Below are 22,985 nucleotides of genomic sequence, written 5' to 3'. Positions count from 1 at the left end.
TTAACCACTGGAGCACCGGGGAATTCCCCTGGACAGCTCTTTTATTGTCATCTTACACCGCGACTTAACTATTGAGTCAAACTGTTAGGTAGTTTTCTCTCTGGCACAGAACTGGAGGAAGCTGATTCAGCTTTCTTTATGCTCCTGGAAGGCTCAGCAGAGGGCCTTCCACAGAGGCTCCGAATGAACAGTTGTGATTGACTCTAAGACTCGGGATGGGCAGTGTGGTACCTGGAGGAGATCTCACCAGATCAGCTATGTGAATGGGAGCAAAGCCAGCTCATCTTTCTGGGCCTCTGTTTCCTCATCTGTAAAAAGAAGGGGCTGGACTCAGTGATTGCTAAGGTCACTTCCAGCTTTGTAAATTCTGTGCTTTTAAAATATACTTGGATCCTGAAAGAAGAGCATCTTCTTGGGTTTCGGACAAAAGAGCCCAGGTTGTATTTGTGCTTCACCTGCCACTACATCCTGACTTGCTGCTCTAATGAATCCGAGTTTGTTCTTCAGTGACATGGCTCAGCTCCAGGACCCCTTGGTGTGATTCTAACACTGTATAGGTATTGATTTTTCTTGCAGGATAGTGGCTACGGGAACCACCAAACTACTAAATCTCTCCCGTTCTCATAAGGATGCTTTCACAGGTATCCTTCCACTCCTTTTCGTTGATATTTAACTCAGTCCAGGGCTAATTCGAAGACAGCATTACTAGCTCTGTGGCTGACACCTGGCACCATCTCCGGTTGTCAGTCAAACACTGCAGCAGACAGAGGTTGGTCCAAAAGGGGCTTTTGAAGACTTTGACCTTGTCACTGCCATGTTGTTCTCCATCACCTCCTGCATCAAAGCTTAGAATTCCTTACTGTGAACAGTGACAGTAGTTACTCAAATAGGATAGGCTTCCTTCCGTATTTGGTTTGTTTGTGCCTGTAGACGCTGACTTTTCACCTCACGGCATTGATTGCTGTTGTCATAGCAAGACCACAGATGTTACCCTCAATATACACACACGCAGTGAGCAGCCGTACTAAAATACCCATTTGATTCTTGCTTTCTCATTTTAGACGTTTACCCGCAGTGAGCGCTCCAGTGAGCTGACGGAAGGTACAACGTGTCAAGCAGATTATGATAGCCATTAACTTCCCAATACGGTTTACACAGGGGCTTTCATTTACAGTGGTTCTTGGGCGCTCACCTTGTTACATCAGTGAAAATACACACTACAAAATGAGTGGGGACTTTGATGTCAATAAAGAATTCTCTATCCAGAACCGTAATACCTTGTTCATTACCTTTCCATGGTGACCCCAGAGTAGAGGGGGTAATTTAATGAGATCGTTAATATTTCTACAAAACCAGCAATCTGCTAAATTCTCTTTCGGTAGGCACGTTTGCAGAACTAACATAAGTGACTGTTCCGCACGAAGCATTATCTTTTCTTGTACAACACTGAAAGCCTACATGCTGCTTGACAAATTTGAATTTTAAAAAGTAAGAATGATTGGCATGTGGTAACTTACACAGAAATATAAAGTGGTACAAGAAAATTGCCCATTTCTTTTAGATCTACATTTTATATATTTTTTTTCTTTTAAGAAGTGATAAGACATGTAATTTCCATCAGCTTCAACCAGTTATGTATGAAAGAGGCTGCAAGTTCAGCCCTGTAGCGGAAAAGCAAATCATGGGGAGAACTGACATACTGCAGACGCCTCCCAGCTGCCTTCCGTTCTGGTCCTGGAGATGGTTGGTTACTTCAGGCCAAGACTCAAATCCAAGGACTGAGATACCGCATGTCTTGAAAACAGCTTAGCTCACCCTCGGCTCCCGACCCAGCCATCTCCAGTGTCTTACTCATCAAATGTCTTTCCAGGTCCATCAAGTGCAAGGAGAAAAAGGAAGCAGATAGAGAGGTATAATAGAGTTTACAGAGGAAGCCTTCTCTTGACACGTGGGATGCTCCAAAAAATTGGGCGTAAAGCAATTATTGCCTATTAATTCTTTTATTTAGTCAGCAGCATTTATTGATATACCATCGCAAAGCAGCCAGCTCTGCGGACACGCCGAGTTAACACTTCCTCACTGATCTTCGTTATCATTTTGAAGATAATTGGGGGCCTCAGCTCATAACCCAGATCCTGACGTTTCGGGGATAGGAACGTTCTGTCAGTGTGCAGTCTGTCTGACTTTCATTAAACATGAATAACTGACTCCTTGCTCTAATACACGTATAAAAATGTATCTATTGACAAGACCATATTTTTTTTTTCTAGAATTTACATTGACTTCTTTTCTGGTCCACTCATCCCCTTACTTAAGGTTTAGACAGTCTAGTTGGGACTGCTGCATGGAAACATAAACAAAGATTTCTTTTTTAAAAAGTGAAAGTGAAATAAAAATAAAAAAGTGAAAGTGATCCTTTGCCTCTAAGGGCAGCTGTTGAGCTATGGAAAGAAGGTTTTGGTCTTGACAATCACGGGACTAAGAACAAAGATATTCCGACAGGCGAGTTATCTCATGACAGCATTTATTGCGTCAACTAAGCCAGCAATGAGGCTCTTTGATTCAGCATTTATTTGGGGCGGGGCAGCAGTGGTGCTAAGCTCTAGGAGGGCAAGAACACGGGTTTATCTTCTTCGTCGCTGGGATTCACAGCACGTAGCGCATAGAGAATTAATAAAAAACGATCGAATGCGTGAATGTTGTTGATTTTACAGATGAGGAAACAAAAGACTCTGAAGGTCATTTGGGTAGTAAGAAGTGGACCTGGAGATCAAGGTCTGGTTAGACCCCGAGGCCTGTGCCCTTTTTCACATGACAAATTAGATACCCACAGATTGGTGACTTTCCAGACTTCCTGCCTCTGTTTCTGGGTTGCAAATCACATCCTTTCCTGGGTAACAGAGGTGATGGGAGAGGTGGTGAGTGGTATCTTGATAGAGCAGACATCTATGAATACCATCAAAGCCCCATGTGAGGTCACCCTAGAAGGCTCTTACTTTGACTTCTGTCTTTTTAACCTGGATCTGCCACCTTCAAGGTACTGAATATATTCCAGGTTGTGCTACAGACCCGACGCAGATAACCTGCAGGCTGGTAAGTAGAGGCGCCGAGCCGAAGCCTGTGGCAGTAAATCCTTCGCACAGCTGATCGTCTTCACCCCCTGTGAAGTCCCCTCTGCTCACAACTGATGTGGCTGAAAACATAGCAAGCTTCTGTATCTGTGGTGGGTGGAGAAAGATCTTTAACTATAAACCAGAATACGAGGTATTAACAGGAGAGCTTTAACACCCACAGTTACACTTGGAGTTACGGGGTGTTAAGGAGCCAGATAAACCGAGGAAGGCGTTTTTTCCCCTCCTGGGATGCCTGGGTTCGCTGTGGGGGTAGAACAATTGAAACCTCAAGTTGTGAGACCATGAATCAGGGGGGTTTCCTGTATTATGAATGATGTCATCTAATAAGATGAGAGACTTTCAGTGAAATGCAGGAACATTCAGGGTAATGTGTTTGCAGCAAGCAGGATCCTGAATTTATGGCAGAGGGGAGTGTGTGAGTTGACCAAAGTGGAGAATGATGAGAAGTAACTAAATTATGTATGACAGTCTTTACAGAGCAGAGGAAGGAAGAAAGCTTAACGATGTTGTGCTTGAAGCACCAGCAGCAACTGGTGACGTATAGGTTGGAGGTTGGTAAGAAGAGAAACGGATCTATGAAGGCTCAAAGATTACACATGAGTGTGACCCGGACCCAGCAGTGGATTTGGGAGGGGGAGGGGAACCAGGGGCTCAGCATATAATAAACTTTAGTGGCAACGAGACAGCCAAGTCAGGTTAACTTGACATAAAAATCACCATCTTAATCTATGTAGCTCTTTCCAGCCTGAGTCTTATCAAGGCAAAAAAAAGAAAAGAAAAGAAAAGAAAACATCTATAGTTAATGATGAAGAATTTTTCCGCTTTGCTTTCCCGGCATCCACTGAAGGCAGTACCTAATTTAATTATTGAATCTACAGTATGGACCATGGAGATGAAGAATGATGTGCCTGCTGTAGTGAGAAATTAGATAGAACCAACTGTTTATCCTGATCATTCTTCCTCTGTTAGGCTAAAGGAATACAGTTAACAAGCTTTTGTTTGGATTCGAGGCTCAGATCTGGAATGTGCTGATCGGAACTCAGGATTGCTACAGTAGCCATTATTTATGGAGTCCTGACAGTATCCTCAAGCCCCACGTGTGAAACAGAAAGGGGTCCATTCCTCATTCTCTGCCGTGTAACCAATGTTCCAGCGACTGCGGGGCTAGACGTCTGAAGAGACTAAGAAAGTTCAAGAAAATCAGATTTCGCTCCTTGGAGCAGCTGCCTTCAGAAATGTCACCCCACGTCTTCCCTATTGACCTGCACCCAGTTTCTCGGATCTTTCTAACAATCGTTAACAAAATATGCACAATTGTATAGCCGGCAAGCGTTACGGGGAGCACCAGGAAGGCGTGTGCACAGTGGTGGGGCTGGGAAGGGGGAGCAGGCTTCCGTTCAGCACGCGTCTCAGGCTCTTCCCCACGCCTGGCGTAGGAAACGAAGCCGGCCAAGCCCAGCGCTTATGCAAATGCAGCTTCGAGGCATTTGTGCCTCGAGGGCAGCGCCTTCCCGCCCGACCCGGTTCGCTGCCTGCCAGCAAACCCCTCCCGCGAGGAACGGTGAAGCTGCTCCGGCGACGTCGCAGGCCCGCTCCAGGGGCCCAAACCGCTTCCCCTCAGTCCTGCCCCGAAAAAAGTGAGGAGGAAAAACCCCAAACCCTCGCCAGCAACCGCTGAAACGACCCTCAGATCCCGAGATCTGAAACTGCAGCGGTTTCGAAGAAGTCGGAGGCCTGGGCGCGGCCACGAACCGTGCCGTCCGAGGACCCGGGGCGGCGGGGCGACCGTGCAGGTGCCGGCCCAGCGGCCTCGGCGCTCGTTCGCGGGCGCCAGATGGAAGCCAAGGGCGAAACCCAAGCGCCGCCACGGCACAGCGGGCGGGCGGCCCGGGCGCGGCCGCTCGTGCGCCGGCCCGGAAGGTCGCCGGCCGGCCGGGACGAGGAAGCGCTGGCGACCTGGGCGTGGAGACCCGCCACCTTCCGGCCACGCGGCGGCCCCGCCTCCTCTGCCAACTTCCTTCCCGGGCGGGACGGCGGGACAGCGGCGGCGGCGGCGGGGACGGGCGCCGGCCTGCAGGTCGCGGGCGGGGAGCGGAGGGGCGGCCGGGGCAGCGGGCGGCCGCGGGGACGCCCCCTCCCTGTCCAACGTGCTGCCGGGGAAGCGGCGCGGGGCCGGCGGCGCTTGGTCAACCTGGCGGGGCGCGCGGCGGCCTCCGGGGCTTCCGAGAGGAGCTGCCACGTGGGCGGCGGGGCCGGTGGCTGCGTCCCGGGGTTGGCCTCGAGGGGCGGGAGGAGCGTGGCTTGCGGCCGGGCCGGTGACCAGCCGTGTCTCCCTGGGTCCGTTCTGCAGCGGGGCTGCAGGGCACCAGCGAGCGCTAATCCTAAGCCGGTAGTAAGTTCCCTTCCCTCCGCTCTCCTTCCTCGCTCTCCTTCCTCGCCTGGCCTCCTGCCTAGCCAGCACCCCTCCGGGCCCCCAACAGCGGTTTTGGATGCTGCCCCTTAAACCGCGTGGTAAACCAGTTCCGTCCAGCGTCGCTTCGCGTTAAGAGGGTTTACAGGACCCTTAGGATCGGGGAAGCGTACCTAGTGGGTAACCAGGTTCCCAGCAGGCACCGACGTGCTGCACGGTCGCGTCAGCTTCACAGCGAGGTCCCGAAGCCCAGCTGTTGGGAAAGCCTCCACATCCTCAGCCCTTGACATTAAAAATCAGACTTTTCCCTGAGAGCTACCGGGTTTCTGCGTTGCCCTCCTTCCTTGCCCTTGGTTCCTCTCCCTTGAAAGGATCCCCCCACCCGCTTACTGGAAGCTTTAGGTCTCTTCAGGGCTCTCTCCCTGTTGGAGAGACCGCTTGTGCCTGCCCGGGAGTAGAGCGCAGTGTTACCGAAATCTTGCCTTACTCACGACACTTGGCAGTCTTCATCGTTTCTCCTCTTTTGGTTCAGTACTCACAGTGGATAACGTCTGTCCCACCTGGGGAAACTAAGCGACAGGGAAGGCACACATGACTATCACAGTTGGGACAGCTCCAAATGGAATCCAACTGGCATGGAGAATAATCCGGTGTGGTTTAGGGAGAGTTGCTTATATTCTCTGAGCCTGTCTCTAAGAGGGATGTTAGTTACCTTTAGCTCAGAACGAGGCTTCAGTGAGATAATGTGTATAACCTTCGGTGTCTGAAATATATTAGATGATCAATAGTTGTTCTCCTTTCCCTTGCCCTCTTTTGCTGGCTCCATGTGATAAGGGAGAGAGGTAGAGGATGACAGTGATTTGTAGGGCAGGCATGTGTAGTAACCGGCAAAAAAATCCTATGAGAAAGCACTAATAGGTGTAATATCTGGGGATGCGCAGCCATATAAGCCGAATCCAAACTTCCGAAATAGTAACTTCATTTCTTTTTTTTTTTTTTTTCTGAAGACCAGAGACCGTCTGGGGTTCATGTGCTGTGATTTCTGATTGATAAATGTAAATTGACATTGTCTGAGTTTGGAGATCCAAAGTTGAAATGTGCTTTGGGTTGAACTGGAAAGCAGATTGACCAAAATGTGTTTGCCCACTGCTATTTTGTTGTGTTTTTCTTCTAGACCCAGCATGAGTGAATTTCCCTGTAAAAAACGTGATGACTATTTGGAATGGCCTGAGTATTTCATGGCAGTGGCCTTCTTATCGGCACAGAGGAGCAAAGATCCAAACTCCCAGGTAAGTGAGTTGTTTTTTTTGTTTTTTTTGCGGTACGCGGGCCTCTCACTGCTGTGGCCTCTCCCGTTGCGGAGCACAGGCTCCGGACGCACAGGCTCAGCGGCCATGGCTCACGGGCCCAGCCGCTCCGCGGCACGTGGGATCTTCCCGGACCGGGGCACGAACCCGTGTCCCCTGCATCGGCCCGCGGACTCTCAACCACTGCGCCACCAGGGAGGCCCGGTAAGTGAGTTTTACAGGAGAATGTTTGGACACTCACAGACACGGAGGTACCTACAAGTGAGCAAATTACAAGAGGAAGAGGCTCAGTGGACACCTGCCAACGTACAAAAAGCAGAGGAAATCTGTCTTTTGTGCTGCATTCCTGCCTGCTTACCTCTTCCTGTGAGAGAGTAAATTGTCACATGCCATCGTTCACTGCCTCTCGTACCCCAAGGAGACAGAGCTCTTAGCCCCTCCAGAAGTAGCGTGCCCATCTTGGAGCTCTGCAGGCCTCTGGTCTCCCTTACTGCCTCTCCACTGGCAGACCAGCCACCCGAAGTCACCAAGCCTTTGGGCATGTCTTCCTGTAGGTCGGAGCCTGCATCGTGAATGCAGAAAACAAGATTGTGGGCATTGGGTACAATGGAATGCCAAATGGATGCAGCGATGACCTCTTGCCTTGGAGGAGGACAGCGGAGAGTATACTGGATACCAAATACCCTTACGGTAGGGCATGTTGTGTGTTCCATTCTGCTTGTGTCATAGCCTCGGTGAGCGCTTAAATACGGTAGATGGTCAGAAAGCCTCATCTTCCTTTTCAGTTGTTACCGACAGCTGGAAAGAAAAAAATTCCTATTGAAGTACCCCAATTTCCCCTAAGTGCCAAAGGGAGCCAAGAAGTGGAGGCGTGGTAGTGGTCACACAGCCTGGCCCTGGGGCCAGGGCTCTCTCATGGGCCTCGCGTGTTTCACTGGCGGTGGGCTTCCCTGCAGAGTGCCGCAGCCCCCGGGGGAGGTGGCCCTGTCATTTGTTTCTTGGCTACTTGGGAGCGGGGCCAGCTAACCAAGTACTGGCCAGGGCTTTGCTCTGATGAGAAGCAGCGTGCATTTCCATCTACTGAGGAAATCTGGCTCAAGCTCGTCTCTGGGAAGCAGGACACAAGCTGTGAGCTGGACACCCGGAGAGGGATGATGCAGTCGCTTGCTCCTGTTTCCCCGGGCGCCGCATTCCCAGAGTGGCCGCTGGCCAGACCGCGAGCCAGATGCGCACGCGAGACCTTTGGCCTGGCCAACTCTGGTTTTCATCTTTAAATTAGGAGAGGATGCTTGTTATAATCTGTTGGCTATCTGAGCCCCAGGGGGACTCGCTTCAGAGATTATCTGGGAGTGACCAGCCAAGCCTCACTTTTCCTTTAACTCCCTGGAGAATATGCAACTAATGCTGTAAAGAGGCGCATTGGGCTGCATATGCTGGTTGCTGAATTTTCTTAACGTTTGGACCCGAATTTATGTCTGGAAATGAACAGACTGCCTCTGCTGGAAGTGCCGTAGATGCAGGCCATCCGAATGGGAAAGCTATGCCCTCAGGAAATAAGGGTCCGGTGTCGTGTGAGCCCTTTCTGTTTCATTGGCTCTTCCCTGCTAGGTTTTCCTCTGGAGTTTTTCTCACGAAGAGCTCCAAGTCTACATGTAGCCTAAGTTATATATTTTTACTAATGTTCCTGGGCCTTAATCATGTTAAATAAGCCCCATAAATGTCTTTCTAAGCTGCTTCAGGGCAACTGCTTCGTTTTTGAAAGAAAAAGAAAAAAAAGTGCCTGGAGGTGGAGAAGGAATTGAAGAATGAGACTGGGGAGAGCTACAAAGCACTCAGGGTTCTTCTGTGATTAAGGGGATTTCATCGTCGGGTTAGTCCATTTAACTCGCCCCCTTGGCAGAGAAGGAAGAGTCGGATCCCGGGGAAAAGAGGGTAGAACTGCCCTCTCAGCCTCAGCTCTATAGCCGAGTGGAGCGCGGGAAAGATGCGCCAGTGTATCTGAGAAACTCGTGGTCACCCTGCTGTTGGTTCTGTGTGCTTTCAATGACGAGAAAGGAGGGAAATGATTCGCTCATTGTAGGCACACGCAAAGGTGCTTTTTCACAGGACAGTTCAAGGTCCCATATAAAGATGAAAGCGTTGATGAATTCAAGGTCCACAGTGACGTGTGTAAGGACCGCAGCCCGTATTCACCGAGTCAGGACAGTGGGCTGTGGGTCCCGGCGCTGAGCTTCCCTGTAGAGGAGTTCCTGGGAGGTGTCAGTCTGTGACGCTGAGGCTGGTGACAAAACGATGCCAGTGGTCTGCACGGCGTAGAGGGGTCCTCACTGGTTACAGGGCGGCTCTCCCGTAGGACCTGTGCCTCCTTCAACCACCATGAGCCCCAGGCGCATTTCTGGCGGTGACCTAGAAGCCCGAGGCTTTGCAGCGTATTTACCATCCCCCGACTTCCCACTTCCAGAGCGTCTCCAGTAGCTAATTGTGTTTGTTCTGAGACACTTGCCTTTTGTCCAAGTTGGAGAGTACCTTTCAGAGCTCCTTTCCAGAAGGAATTAAAAAAAAAAAACCCACACCGGCATTTGTCCAGCTCCACTGGTTGTTTTCTATTGAATGGTTGCTGCGTTTCAGGGCACTGGTTGTCTGTGTGCATTATTTCTTACTAACCATGTGATACCTCTAGGTTTTCAAAGCTCTTTGCCCCTTACTTATCAATTATTCATTTTACATGTAGCCGTGTTAGAATGTAGACAGTTTTCTTTCACGAGAGTAAGCCTATAATTTGATGTGCCGTAAAAGTCGGAGAACGTATTGAGTGGTTTTTAAAAGGCCTTTAGTATCACTACCATCATAATACATGTAAAGATGGGCTTTAAGTCTGAATAACTATGACTGGCTGTAAAGTATCCACTCGGTCTGGCCTTTTGAAGGGATTTTGGGTCACAGAGAAGTAAATGTTTAGGTAGCCTTGGATGTAATAGAAATGTTCGCTGCTAATTGACTAAATGCAAATTCTTTTTTTCTGTTTTAAGACTTAAAGAAAATTAATTAAAAAAAATAAGTGATGGGGCTTCCCTGGTGGCGCACTGGTTGAGAGTCCGCCTGCCGATGCAGGGGACACGGGTTCATACCCCGGTCCGGGAAGATTCCACATGCCACGGAGCGGCTGGGCCCGTGAGCCATGGCCGCTGAGCCTGCGCGTCCGGAGCCTGAGCTCTGCAACGGGAGAGGCCACAACAGTGAGAGGCCCGCATACCGCAAAAAAAAAAAAAAAAAGAAGTCAAAAAAAATAAGTGATAATGTGTGGACTTGGGTGAGCGTTAACGGCGGCTGGGCTGCTGTCTCAGGGATGACTCTGTGTCCATCCCTGTAGAGGAGCTTTAGACGTTATCTAGATTCCAGACCACTGGCTTCCTAATTCTTCTGAGTATATGGGGACCCTCTTTTAAATGTCAAAAAAACCTTCCAAGACCCCTATATAATGCTAGTTAACTAGTAGTATCTTTTTTAAACAACTGAGGTGTAATTGACATAGAAAGTTTCATTAGTCACAGGTACAGGACATGATGGTTCGTACGTATCAGCATTTGATATGTTTACAAAGTTTTTTTTCTTACCATGAAGATTTGCAAGACCTGCTCTCTTAGCAACCTTCAAGTGTGCAGTGCTGTATTATTATTAACTACAGTCACCATGCTGAACATCACAGGACTTCATTTTATAACTGGAAGCTTGTACCTCCCACCCACCTACCCCCTCTGGCAACCACCCATCTGGTCTGTGCATCTGTGAGCTTGTTTTTGTTTTTTAGATTCCACACAAAAGTGAGATCATACCTTTTATTAGTATCTTTTGAGTAAGAAGATCCATGATGACAAAAAGCTATTTGATATCAGTAACACTTTGCATTAATCTGAACTTTCCTGATGTTTGGAAAAAAGTGTATGTAAGTGCTAGACACATGTTTGCCAGTCTGCGGACCGTCCCTGTAGCCCTGGCAGAACCTCAGTGGTACCTTGGGGTTTGTGCCCACGGGGTCTAAGCTACCCACTTCATTCATGGATGGGAACCTGAAGGCCCAGAAACGTTAAGTAACTAATACAGTGCCACACGGGCAGGGTGACATCTTCTAATGCCGAGGCCAGCGCTCTGTGCTTCCTTGCGGGGGTGGTGGGGCACAGGAATTCGGCTTTTCTGAAGCGGGTACATGGCAGCCCAGTGGGCCACCCATTTTCTTCTCGCTATGCACTTGAACAAACAGAGGTTTTGATGAAATGACCCCCCAGAGGTCGAGAGCTCAGGTGGTGGTGCCCTGCGCCTAGGATGAAGCAGGAAGCCGTTTGCCCCTGGCTTCCCTTCACATTTCTCCCAAGGGGAGCTTGGGAGCTGTGTAAGTTTAAGTTTACTGGTTAGCATATATAGCTTAATTCTCCTTATTAATTCTGTAAGTTTGGAAGTCATTAGTCTTGATTGACACTCTGTGGAAGGGGAGGTAAACACAGAATACGTGTAACAGAGTAGGGAGATGGTGTTTTTTCTGGGCTGTGTCTCTAGAGAGGCATTTTTAAAGGGTGTTTTTGTTCTTCCAGGCTTAGGATCAAAACTTCATTGAAACGATTTGATTATAATGTGGTATTAATATGGAAAATGAAAATTCCCCCTGCCAAGGAAACTGCCTTTTATCTCATCTTTTTCCTGAGAAATCCAAAAGATAGTATGATGTCAGTAACAGTAAGTGGCAGGAAGAAGCCCGCGTTATTATAGTGACACCTTTTCACATGAATGACAATGAAAAAAAAACTGGAAAGGAGCAGATATATCTAATTTACCTTGTAAAAAACTTTGGAAGACTTTAATTTTTATGAGGGGTGGTTGCTAACCCCAGAGCGAAGCGCTCAGCTGACACTTTGAGTTCCTTTCTGTTCGTGCGATTCATCAGTGAAGCACCTTTAATCAAAATACCAATTTTATAAAATGGAGGCGAAACACTTGTGGTAATTCAGAGATCACTCTTTCCTCAGGTTTTCGTAACCAATTTTGATGACATTGTTTACAGACCAGAGGGCTGGCATAGAATCAACTTCTTTCTTCCTTGGGAGCCATTGTTAAACTTCACAGTTTTTAACAGAGCTCCCACGCCCATCAAACTTGAATGCATTTTCCTGCCATGCTGGTTCCCATTGAGGAAGGGATTTGTGGGGAAGCAGGCCTCTTTGCTTGGCCTCCTCTTCCATCCCAGTCAATCAAGAAGCCAGGATTGCTTTGGCTGTTGCATCGCACTCGTGGAGGGGACCATAGTCTTGATGTCCCAAGATGGGGGTAGCCCCACACTCTGATACATCAGGCAGACATAGAGGCATGAAACTTTTTCCAGAGTCAGTTCATATTTATGCAGGAAAACTCTTCACTGGTTAAGAATCTGTGCTTCCACTGCAGGGGCCGCGGGTTCGATCCCTGGTCGGGGGACTAAGAAATCCCACATGCCGTGCAGCGTGGTCAAAAAAAAAAAAAAAAAAGTATAATGCTGGAAATGAATTAAGGCAAGAGTTCAGCGTGGCAGCTTGAAACAGTTTTGCCAGCGTGTGGCAGTGCTTCTTTAAATTTTCTATTTAAATGTAGTCTTTATTTTTCAGATTTAGCATGTTGTTAAGCATGCGTAGATGTCGTTTTAGTGATTACTTAGCCATTTACCTTTTACCCCTTTGAACACTGACATTTTCCCGACTGCCATGCATGTGATGTATTTCTTTGGCATCCAAAAGGTTAGTCTTGAGAAACTAACTTATCAGGAAGTTAGGAGGCTGATCCTTCTTAAGCTGCAACTTACTCACAACGTAAGAGCTTCTTAGTAATTAAGACCAAATTTATTCCCTCAGCCGGTTGAAATTGAATGCCCTCTGGTTTTGTTGGGCAGATTCATGGATTTGATGACTTGCTGTTTCTTTTCCTGCAGAATTCTAATTTCACTGGTGGCGACCCAACATCCCTCCCCTGCCTAGCCATCCAGTACTTGTGGCCTGACAGTGGGCCTAATTAGGGACTTTTGTACAAAATAACTAGTGTAATCAATGGAAAACCTTGGAGCAAGTTTACAGTAAAAAAAATAAAGTATATTGTTTTTAGGAAAAGAGGGGCAAACTCGGGTTTCACCGTGCGGTGTTTTAGACAAACAGGGAAACACAACGGCTTATGAATGAGGCTCCCCCCAGCTTAACATAAGTGTATTTCACATTCAGGTATAAGTGTTTATAAACAGCCTTCAGAAAAGAATAAATCATGATTTTGTTCATTTATTTGATTTTTAGCTATACATTTTAATCTATAAATTCAGGGCTAGTTATTTTCTAAGAGCTAGAGATTACTGTTTCACCGTGAATGTCTACAAGGGATGTGTAGTAACAATGTATTGTAACTACCTGTCCTGAAGAGCAGATGCAGGAAAAGCTCAAATGCTTATCTATAGGATCAAACCTCCCCTGAAAATACACATATCGGTCTTTGTCTGTAAAAAGTCAGTTTACTTCATGGACGTTTATAATAAAACTTAAAAATCATTCAAGGTTAGTGATTTCCAAATTGATGACCAGGAAGGGGGCTGAAGTTTGTCTTTGTACAATCTCTCTAAATAAAAGGTTTGTTGAGAGATTAATAGCGTCAACAGAATTTCAGGGCCACACTCAACCTATTTTAGGTTGTATTAAGTATGTGAGCTCATTAATTACCTGAATGATAAATATAACTTCTTTAATTCTCTATGTTGATAAGCCTTTGCTTAGAAACTCAGGGTTGCCATCATCGTGGTTCCAGGGAGCACCTGACACTCCTTGAACCTTGGAGTCTTTATTCTGTTGGTCTATTCTGTCAGTTATGTGGGTTTTGATTGATCTATTCTGAAATTGGCCTGAATTATTAAGGTTTTGTTTTGAGTTTTTTTCATCAAGACTCTGTCTTTCATAAGCTTTGTTAATACTGGTATTAAAGTAGAATATATATATATGTATATAGTTTGCTCCCAGAAATAGGCAATAAAATCTGGTTGCCAGAGATTTTTGCAACTATTTATATTGTTTATTACTTTTACTTCTTAGGACTTTTGTTTTATATTTGCGTGGTACCATACAAACCTTTAATATGCATGTTGGCTAAGAAAAGCTCCACAGTGCTTAAAATGACAATTATCAGGTTCAAGTGAGAGAATCCTAGACTGACTGTCCAGAGCCGGGGCTCCAGGGGTGGTGTATGTACATAAACCCAGGGATTGTGGGGTTGTCAGATACACGACTTGACATTCACTTCTCAGTATCTTTTTGAAATAAATGATCACTGAGGACTCCTCCAGTTCTAGAGTTTTCGGGAAAAATTAAACAATATAGCTTTGATTTTATTTGATTAGGGTGCTGTTTCTCTGCTTAAGGGGTTTTAAGGGTGTTCGGGAAGCATCCTGGGATGAAAGCTGCAGTAAACAGCTGTTGATGGCAGCGACACAGAGGGACCGTGCATCTGTGCGTGTGGACAAATTAATAGAGAGAAACGGGCTTTGTTCCCCCGCAACTCCTTCTAGTGATTCAGATCTGCTCCAGTTCTGAGATGAATATAAACCGATGGAGATGGTACAGAGAGTGTAGGTTACCCCACAAACATGGATGAAAAAAGGTTGGAGGACAGCAATGAAGAAAAAGACCCCGTGCGTAAATACAAGAAAATATGTATGAAGAGAGGAGAGACACCTAGAACTCTTTGGAGACAGGAGGTTATTCTAAGACCAAATAGAAAGAAAGGACTTGAGAAATCCTTTTGTGAATCAGTCCGTGTGGTGATGTTTATTGAAACATGGATACTGGCCTGGCTTCAGGAAATCCCTTGATAAATGGAGAATATTGGTGAAAGCAAGGTGGTTGGAATGTGCCCGTCTTCTCTCTGCTCATGCCGTCTGACGCGCAGGTCCTAGCCAGTGCATGGAGGTGTAAATTTCATCTGTGTGCTTTCAAGTGATAGATGCCATAGTAAATTTAAAAAAATATTGAATATAAGTGAGCATGAATTTTTAAATTCTACAATTAAAAGACTTTGTTCAAAATACCATTAATTTTGAGTTTAGGTGGAAAAGGGAAGCAGAATTCCTCATGTCCTTTTTCCTTCTGCGAGTGAGTTATAACTTCTAACGTGAGTTAGAAATTGAAATAAATACAAATGAGTCCTCTACTCACATCAGGTTGAGCTGTCTGTTGGTGAGTTCTTAAGGCGTCTTGCTTTTTAAAAATTGTAACTGTATTTCATAATACATGACATTTTTCCGAGCATGTTCACCTGTAGTTGCTCATTTACTCAGCAGATACTTACAGGGCATCTATCTTATGTATTCTGTGCCAGGCGCTCTCCAGCAGTAAATAATGTACATGTTCTCTGTGTTCAAGGAGCTTGCAGACTGATGGTGGAGCAGGTAGACATGAATGGGATAAACAGATGGTATTGAATGTTTCTTTCTGAGGAAGTGACTGTTACACAGAGATCTGAAGGATTTGATTGGCCCCCGTCAGGTAAAGATGGCGTAATGGGTGTTTGGGGATGAGAACCGCGTTCCACAGAGAGAGATGCTTGGGTGAAGGCCCTGGAGGAGGAAGGCTCTAGGTCACTGTGCAGCAAGGAGAGCGTCTGGCCCAAGCCTGGCGGGTGAAGGCCGGAGTAACACGGCAAGGCTGGGGGCCCGCAGGGTCAGGAGTTTGGGGGGTGTGGGAAGTGGGTTGTTTGGGGGCAGGTGGAAACAGGGACACAGCCGGGGGCAGCTGCAGGAGGCCGGGCGAGAGGGCAGTGGGGAGGAGGTGGGGAGAGGGGCACTTGGGAGGCAGCATCATGAGGGCTGGTGGTGCGGGGTTGGGGAGGGAGAGCCGCTCCTTGCAAAGGTTCTGGTTGAGCGCCTAGGTTTGGGGGAGGGGAGGGGGGAGATCTGGGCCTCTGGGGTTGAAGGTGTGTGTAGGAGCTCCCAGGGGGGGTGTGAGGTCGGCGGGTTGGGTGTGCGAGCGGACAGCCGAGTCAGCATGGCGTGCCGGCACTGGGTGGCATCACGGGTGTAGGCGAGGTGATGCAGGGAGCGGGTGCAGAGGCGGGGCCCTGGCCAGATCCCTGAGCGGCGGCTGGGGGAGTGGAAGGGCCCGCAGAGAAGGGCTGTGGTATCAGGAAGCACACAGGGCAGCGCTTCCAGAAGGCGGGAGGCCACGCCAGAGGCCGCCGAGAGGTCCGGGAAGGCGGGAATATGCCTGTGGGGTTTAGCACCGCGCAAGTCGTGCTGGCAGTGCAGAGGGCAGCTCCGTGAGGCGGGCCCGCTGGAAGGCAGACTGGAGCAGCTGAAGGAAGAGCAGAAGGCGGGGACATGGGCAGGGCGGATGCAGATCCGGTTTTGAGATGTCTGGGAAGAGAGCAGCACGGCAGAGGCAGCCAGAAGGGAGGGGCCAAGGCAGAGGTGCGCGCCGTCTGTCCGAGGGGAGGGTCCGGGTGTGTTTGTCTGTCGTTACAGCACGCGTTTGCCTGCAGCTGAGGATGGTCCAGGAGGGGGAGATGGCTGAGGATGTGAGGGGGATGGCCCCCAAGCTCATGGATCATCGATGAGGGGAGGACGCCAGGCGAGGGCAGAGGGGCGGGTGACAGCCAACCTGCCACCTTCGGGTCACGGCGTCACAGGTGGAGACATGATCCACTGCAGCATTCCAGTGGAGGATGAGGGCGGTCACGAGCTGAAAGGGGACGGAGGCAGACGAGAGGTGGCTGTGTGGGGCAGGGAGCTGGGCCGCCCTGGAAACGTAGGACAGGGTCGCAAGTGTGGTCTCTCCTGGGAGTCCTGAGTTAGATCCGGTAAGCCCCGTCTTCTCCACCCCAGACCGGGATCCGCGCGTCACCCGAGGTGTGCCTTGCAGAGCTGGGATCGATTAGAACACAGGTCCTGACTGCTGTTCCAGTGCCCTTCGGTCAGTCCCAGTTCACCTTTAAAAGCAGTTAACGCGAGAGGGAAGCTTTGAAGCTTGACAGTGGGTCTTTCCGTCACAACGCTGTCCAGCAGTGGTGAGTGTTCTGCTGCTATCTGTGCTTCCTCAGGACGTATTAGACGTCAAGCAATGTATGTATCGCGCGTGGACAGTGGAAAGGGAGGTGGGCTCAGCTCACACTGTCTCCACTCCCTCCTCCTTCTGACCTGGTTGTGTGTCCTTAGCACACAGGGAAGCAAAGTAATTAGAGTTCTGGGGGCTTTATCGTCAATAATGGAAACACCGCAGCCAGGAGTCTCTTTAGCCCTAAGCACTACCACTGGGGCTAAGTGGATCCCCTGGGTGCCCTGAGTTGCTGCCAGCAGCCTTAGCAAGAGGCAGTGAGGAGAAGGGGGCAGGGGAGGGAGGGAGGAAAAACGCCTGTCCTCCTGTCTGCCCAGCCGAGCAGCCCGGGAGGAGAGGTCAGGCGGCACCGACATTTACCAAGTCCATCTTCGGTGCTGTGCTCATCACAGATTTTAGTCCTGGTGGCGGGTCTCAGAGGCAGGTCTTTGTGTGTGTACAAAGATCACAATTTTTATTTTTTTTAAACTTTAATTTAATTTAATTTTTTAACATCTTTATTGGAGTATAGAACTACCATACGACCCAGCAATCCCACTACTGGGCATATACCCTGAGAAAACCATCATTCAAAGAGTCATGTACCACAGTGTTCATTGCAGCTCTATTTACAGTAGCCAGGACATGGAAGCAACCCAAGTGTCCATAGACAGATGGATGGATAAAGAAGATGTGGCACATATATACAATGGAATATTACTCAGCCATAAGAAGAAACGAAATTGAGTTATTTGTAGTGAGGTGGATGGACCTAGAGTCTGTCATACAGAGTGAAGTAGGTCTTTTTCTTTCAGGTTCATAGGCCAGGAGGCTGAGGCTTCACCGGATGCAAAGGGTCATTCACACTAGCAGCTGGGGGCAGGGGCAGAGTCTGAGGAGGTGGCTGGGGTACATGCAGGAGGAAGCGGGGCTCTGGGGCGTCTCTGGACCAGCCCAAAGCCTTGTTCCAGGAGTGGCCTGGGCCACAGGCAGCTGAGCCTGAGGCTTCATGCAGAGCCTGGAGGATTTAACTGCCTTTTAGAATTTTTTTTACATTATTTTTATTTTATTTTTTTAACATCCTTATTAGAGTATAATTGCTTTACAATGGTGTGTTAGTTTCTGCTTTATAACAAAATGAATCAGCTATACGTATACATATATCCCCATCTCTCTTCCCTCTTGCGTCTCCCACCCTCCCTATCCCACCCCTCCAGGTGGTCACAGAGCACGGAGCTGGTCTCCCTGTGCCATGTGGCTGCTTCCCACTAGCTGTCTATTTTACATTTGGTAGCGTATATATGTCCCTGCCGACTGCCTTTTGAGGGAGCTCGTCCTCTTCAGATCCCAGATCTGGCCAGAATTCCCTTCTGCTGTCCTTTTCTTCCAGCAGAGACCTCCTCTCTGGGCACAGGTGGTAACAGAACAGACTCCAGATGTTTTCCAGGGGCAGGGCTGGGATCCTCTGCACTATCACTGCTCCTTGTTTTTATCTTCACTTACAACCTTTGACTGTAATAAGGGACGACTCTCCACTGAACTATGCGCCCCTCAATGCCAGAAGCTAGGAGGGCGCAGTTGCTTTATCTTCTCAACAGAAAAGCCACTAACTGTGCAGGGGGTGGGGTTGGCGGGGCAGTCGTATCCAGTTCTTAGCAGAGGGGTTCCCACTGTTTGGGGTGTGGCCAGGTGAGGCCCAAGTGCTGTCACCTGTCGCCTCTGCTTAGGAGGGCCCTGCTCCTGGCTCCCACAGGTCTTCATCATAGCAAGACCCAGCTGGATTGGACGCCGCTGTTCTCAGAAAACACGTGCAGTTCTGACTTGGTAACAGTGGCTTCACCGGCAGAATTCTCTCTAGTTCACAAAGCGATTTTCTGCCGTGCTCGGCATTGTAACCTTGCGAGCTAGGAAGGGAAGGTACTCGTGTTCCTGTTCATCGTTGATGAGGCTGGGCTTGAACCCTGGTGCCCCGGTGCAGGCAGATGCCAGGTTTTAGCCCCCTTGGTTCTGAAAGCCATCTGTAATCCAGATACATTTTTCTGCAGGAACAATATTGCCTGCGGATTCAGCTCCCCTCTGTCTACAAACGGTGCATTTGAGCCCTTGTTTCCTGGGTTTTTGCCACACTTCCCGCCTTCCGTGGCCTTTCTTCTGCAGTGCCTGCAGCCCTGGCTCTGGTTTGTCCGTGCTTGGGCGTCTCCTGCCTGGCGGGGCATGAGCTCTGCAGGGGGGACCTGCCAGCTCCTGCAGTGCCAGCGCCCAGGCCTGTAGGCACTCTGCCGGCAACCAAGACTTAGAACGACACGCATCTGGGAGGCGTCTACAGTTGGAAACCACTTTCCCTCCCTGCTGCAGCCTGGCGCCAAGGGATGCTCCTCCGGCGGGGGTAAGGGGGGACGGGGATGGGCAGAGCTCTGTGTGAGAAGCCGTGGGAGGGACGTGGGCTTTGGGGCATTAGCAGCTATCAGAGAGGAAGACCGTGGTGGGGGCTCTGGGGCAGAGGCTGAGAAGCGCGGGCGGGGTCCACCAGGCCTGTGCCACTGGGTTTGTCTCGGAGAAGTAATGTAGTTGTCCCTTCCTGAGCCGGTTCTCCCTCTCCCCTACCCACCGTAGCCTCAGATCCTTTGACAACTCGATAGCGAGTCCAGTCACTGCCTTACCAACATGGAAACTTCATGGAGCGGAGGTGAGGCAGAGGGGTGACGTTGTTTGGGGCCAGATTCTGGCTTTGGATTGGGGGTAGCCGTGACAGTGAACACTTTGCGACCTTTGTGGGGTGCTGGGGGGTGGGAGGTTGGGGAAGGGTTAAATCTGGAGGCTACTCTCTTGTTTAGTTCTTGACTTGAAGGATGGGTCCTTTGCAGGCTGGTGGTGCTAGATGAGGCCGTCAGGACATCTTTCAATAATTAAGAAATAAGTAGTTGAAATTCCGTCCCAACTCCTGAAGCAGGGAAGCGCTTCCCTAAATGGATCTGAGGAGTGGGTGCACGTCCCACCCCTCAGTGGAAGCCTCCGTCGGGCGCCTGAGGGGCACCCAGAGCAGGGGGGCACCCGTGCTCTGAGAGAGACGGGTCCGATTCAGCCACTCTGATCCCTGTATGACGCCAGAAGTCAAAACACTTGGACCCTGATTTCAAGAAGTAATGACCAAGAGCTTTGTCATCAGAAGTGGAGTATCTTGTAAAAATTAACGTTGCGTTGTTTTTTTAAATGCACAGGTCAACCTTGAACTCGGGTACCCCGTTTTGTGTCAGTTATTAATTGCAGGCTGGAGCGTCCCACCTTTTCACGGCCCTGAGCGCACCCTTCTTGGCTCTCGAGTCCAGACCCTCCCTCTTGGCAGCAAGCTGAAGTGTCCGTGCTCAGAACGCTGGTGGCCGCCTGGCCCTGAGAACCGTCACAGCCATCAGTCAAGGGCACGGGGGCAGTCCCCAGGGACGCCGAGCACGCTTGTACAGACCGGCCTGGAGAGTGTTGGCAGAAGGCAGGGCAGGTCGGGCTAAGTTCCACAGGTGCTCTGTGTCTGGACCTCTTTCCTGCTCCTAACCCAGCTGTGTCACCAGGCTGCCCCACTTTCCAGGTCAGCCCTGGTGGAATAGCCCTCAGGCCCCAGGAAGTCATTTTCTTCAAGTAAAAATCCTGCACTACTAAATATGAGGAATTTTAAACAACCTGGAGGCTTTCTCTAACTGGAATAGAAACATAGTTTTCCTGACCCCAAATTTTATCAGGCCCCAGTATCTCCCATCATGTCCTGGTAGCCACATGACGATCGGTTTGGGGTAAAATTGCGCTATTAAATGATTTGTGCAGCAGTTAGCAATTGTTTAGCCTTATTCTGAGGGTTTTTTTTTAAACCTATTTAAGTAACCTTAACAATGCTGCTGTCTGAAATAGATGTTGTATTAGTCTTACATGAAACGAGATGAAAGTTAAATCTATAAAATGTTGAATCTCTTAAATCTAACTAAGGATGGAATATATCCTGTTAATTTGTCAAACTTCTAGAGAAACGCCTACATGAGACAGTAAGGATTAATCAAGCCCTAGTAAGAGTGAATTTGAAAAATACAGTTTTCTAATTATGCAGTCTCTTCTCAGCGGGCCAAGGTTAATGCAGTTCTGAATTCTGACAGTTAGTAATAGGAAAGAAAAAAAAAAGACCAAAGCGTGTGAATTGTCTTATAGCTACCTGAAACAGAGGTTCTCCTTCTATCAATCAAGAACTTCATACGCGTTAATCTGGTATTTTCAGCATTTGATTCTTTTCGTTTTAAACAGTGGAGAATCGTTGAAGCTTCCTGTGTCACTTTGTGTTTAACAGATACACATGTAGTATTTGGAGATTTCTTTGGCTTATTGCTCAACCACAGATGAGTAATTCTAGGTAAATGGAAAGTTTGTCTTCTTGTGTGTATATAACAATTTAGCTTCTTTTGAATACTTTCTAGACACTGTATCTTTGGAATACTTGGTCCTGATTCCTGCCCTGAATGTAGAAACTAGGCTTATCTCGAGGTCAGTAGCAGAGCCATCCTCCTTCGTTGGTTTTTGTACTCAGCCCTATTTGTAGTTCTTGCTGCAGCTCTTCCGAAGCCACATCATAAAAACGCTAGCACTCAAAAAAGATAAATGTATTCTTTAATTTAGTGCCATCAGATATCTACGGAGTGTTTCTATCATAGTGAGAAAAGTTACAGAGAAGACTCAGCCCACCCAGAGAAGAGGCCTGCAGAGAAGGTGGGAAAAATTGGGGTTAGAAATGTAGATTTCAGGGTTTTACAAGTAGATCTGTTCTCTCAGAATCTACGGATGGATGAATCCTTAAAGTCCAGGACTATGGGAGGAAAACGAAAGAGCAGGCTTGAGCCTTGGGAAACGCCCAGAAATGTGAGAGCAGCACAGGGACCCACAGAGAGGTGGTCTGGTGATGCTGAGCGGGTTAGAGCGGGGGTGTGGGGTGGTCATGCGTCAAGGGCCAGCAGAGCAGGGAGCCCAGAGACTGCAGCCAGAAAAGGACTGCGTTTAGGTAACTATGAGGCCGCCCGGCAGGGTGTGGGGATGGCCTCCTGTCGGCTCACGGAGCAGATCCGACACATCACGTCTCTCCCCAGCTACGCACCACACGTTGGGGGCTTGGAATTAGCCCTGCAGGAGTGTTTCCACCACAGAGATCGGCAGAGGCTATAAATCAGGGCTTAGTTTTTTGTTTGTGTGTTTATAGTGGTTGGTTGTATGCGTGTAGTAGCGCGTTACAGAGGCCAACAGGTTTCCACAGACTGGTATTTCTTAAGCTTTTTACACGGCGACGCAGCAAACATAGTTGACACCGAAACAGTTTTCAGGAACCTCCTTAACCTTGCCACGTGGGATGCATTCTGATCTCTCGCCTTCTCTTTCCACCTGTTTCCTTAAAAAGGAGGAAAAAATGCTGTTTATAACTCACTAAACTGATTTCAGGACGTACAGCTGAGAAAGCCTTGTTTTACAGAAAACTAGAGGTTCTACGTGCATCATAACGCCAAGAGGTGATTATTTTAAAAATAGAGTCGCAGTTGTAGATAAGACAGTTTCATCTCGAAAGGAAGGAGAAAAGAGACGCAAAGTGCTGAAAAGGCAGCGTCTTCAGAATGGGGGCTAAGTGTATGTGTATAAAGAAGAAGAAATGGGGCCGCGGGAGCCTGCACCACAGGAGACGCCTGGTGAGGGGCTGCCGAGAGCAGGGCCCAGCCCTTGGCGGCAACAGAAGAGAAGCCTCATGTTTCGTTGCGACAGCCTGTCTTGGAGAAGGTCAGCTGTTCTAGAGGTTGAGGGAAGGAAACTGGACACATGGGGAAAAGCTAAAAACCGGATTCCCTTGGGATGGTACAAACTGCTTTTATTTAGTTAGTTGGAGCCACTGTTATTCCTGCAAACCAAAGAGCACAGCTTTAAGTGGCAAGACTGGGCCTTGAACCCTGGGCTGACTCCCGTAGCAAAGCTGTTTTTCCAGACTTGCCTGAGAGGACGCGAATACAGGGAAGGACGCTCGGCCTTGCGGTCAGGCCAGCCAGGGCCC

At 48.8% G+C, this 22,985-nt stretch overlaps 1 protein-coding gene across 5 annotated transcripts in view; it reads left to right on the top strand.

Annotated features, from left to right (window-relative positions):
- The first annotated feature begins 4,389 nt into the window (after positions 1–4,389).
- The window catches only part of DCTD (dCMP deaminase), a 28,097-nt gene continuing 9,501 nt past the window's right edge, over positions 4,390–22,985 (top strand). Inside the window, exons 1-3 of one of the 5 annotated variants that reach the window (XM_079909227.1) lie at positions 4,390–5,211; positions 6,719–7,055; positions 7,406–7,541. In XM_079909227.1, the coding sequence (XP_079765353.1) occupies positions 6,726–7,055; positions 7,406–7,541 (466 nt within the window). In that variant the 5' untranslated portion in view covers positions 4,390–5,211; positions 6,719–6,725. Of the gene's footprint in view, positions 5,212–5,338; positions 5,527–6,420; positions 7,056–7,405; positions 7,542–22,985 lie in introns of those variants that run through there. The other 4 variants (XM_079909231.1, XM_079909229.1, XM_079909228.1 and 1 more) reach the window with 4 other exon arrangements.

Source organism: Stenella coeruleoalba, assembly GCF_951394435.1.
Source record: "Stenella coeruleoalba genome assembly, chromosome: 21".
Lineage (NCBI taxonomy): Eukaryota > Metazoa > Chordata > Mammalia > Artiodactyla > Delphinidae > Stenella > Stenella coeruleoalba.
The sequence above is the reverse complement of the archived record's forward strand: the minus strand, read 5'-3'. Positions and strand labels throughout refer to the sequence as shown.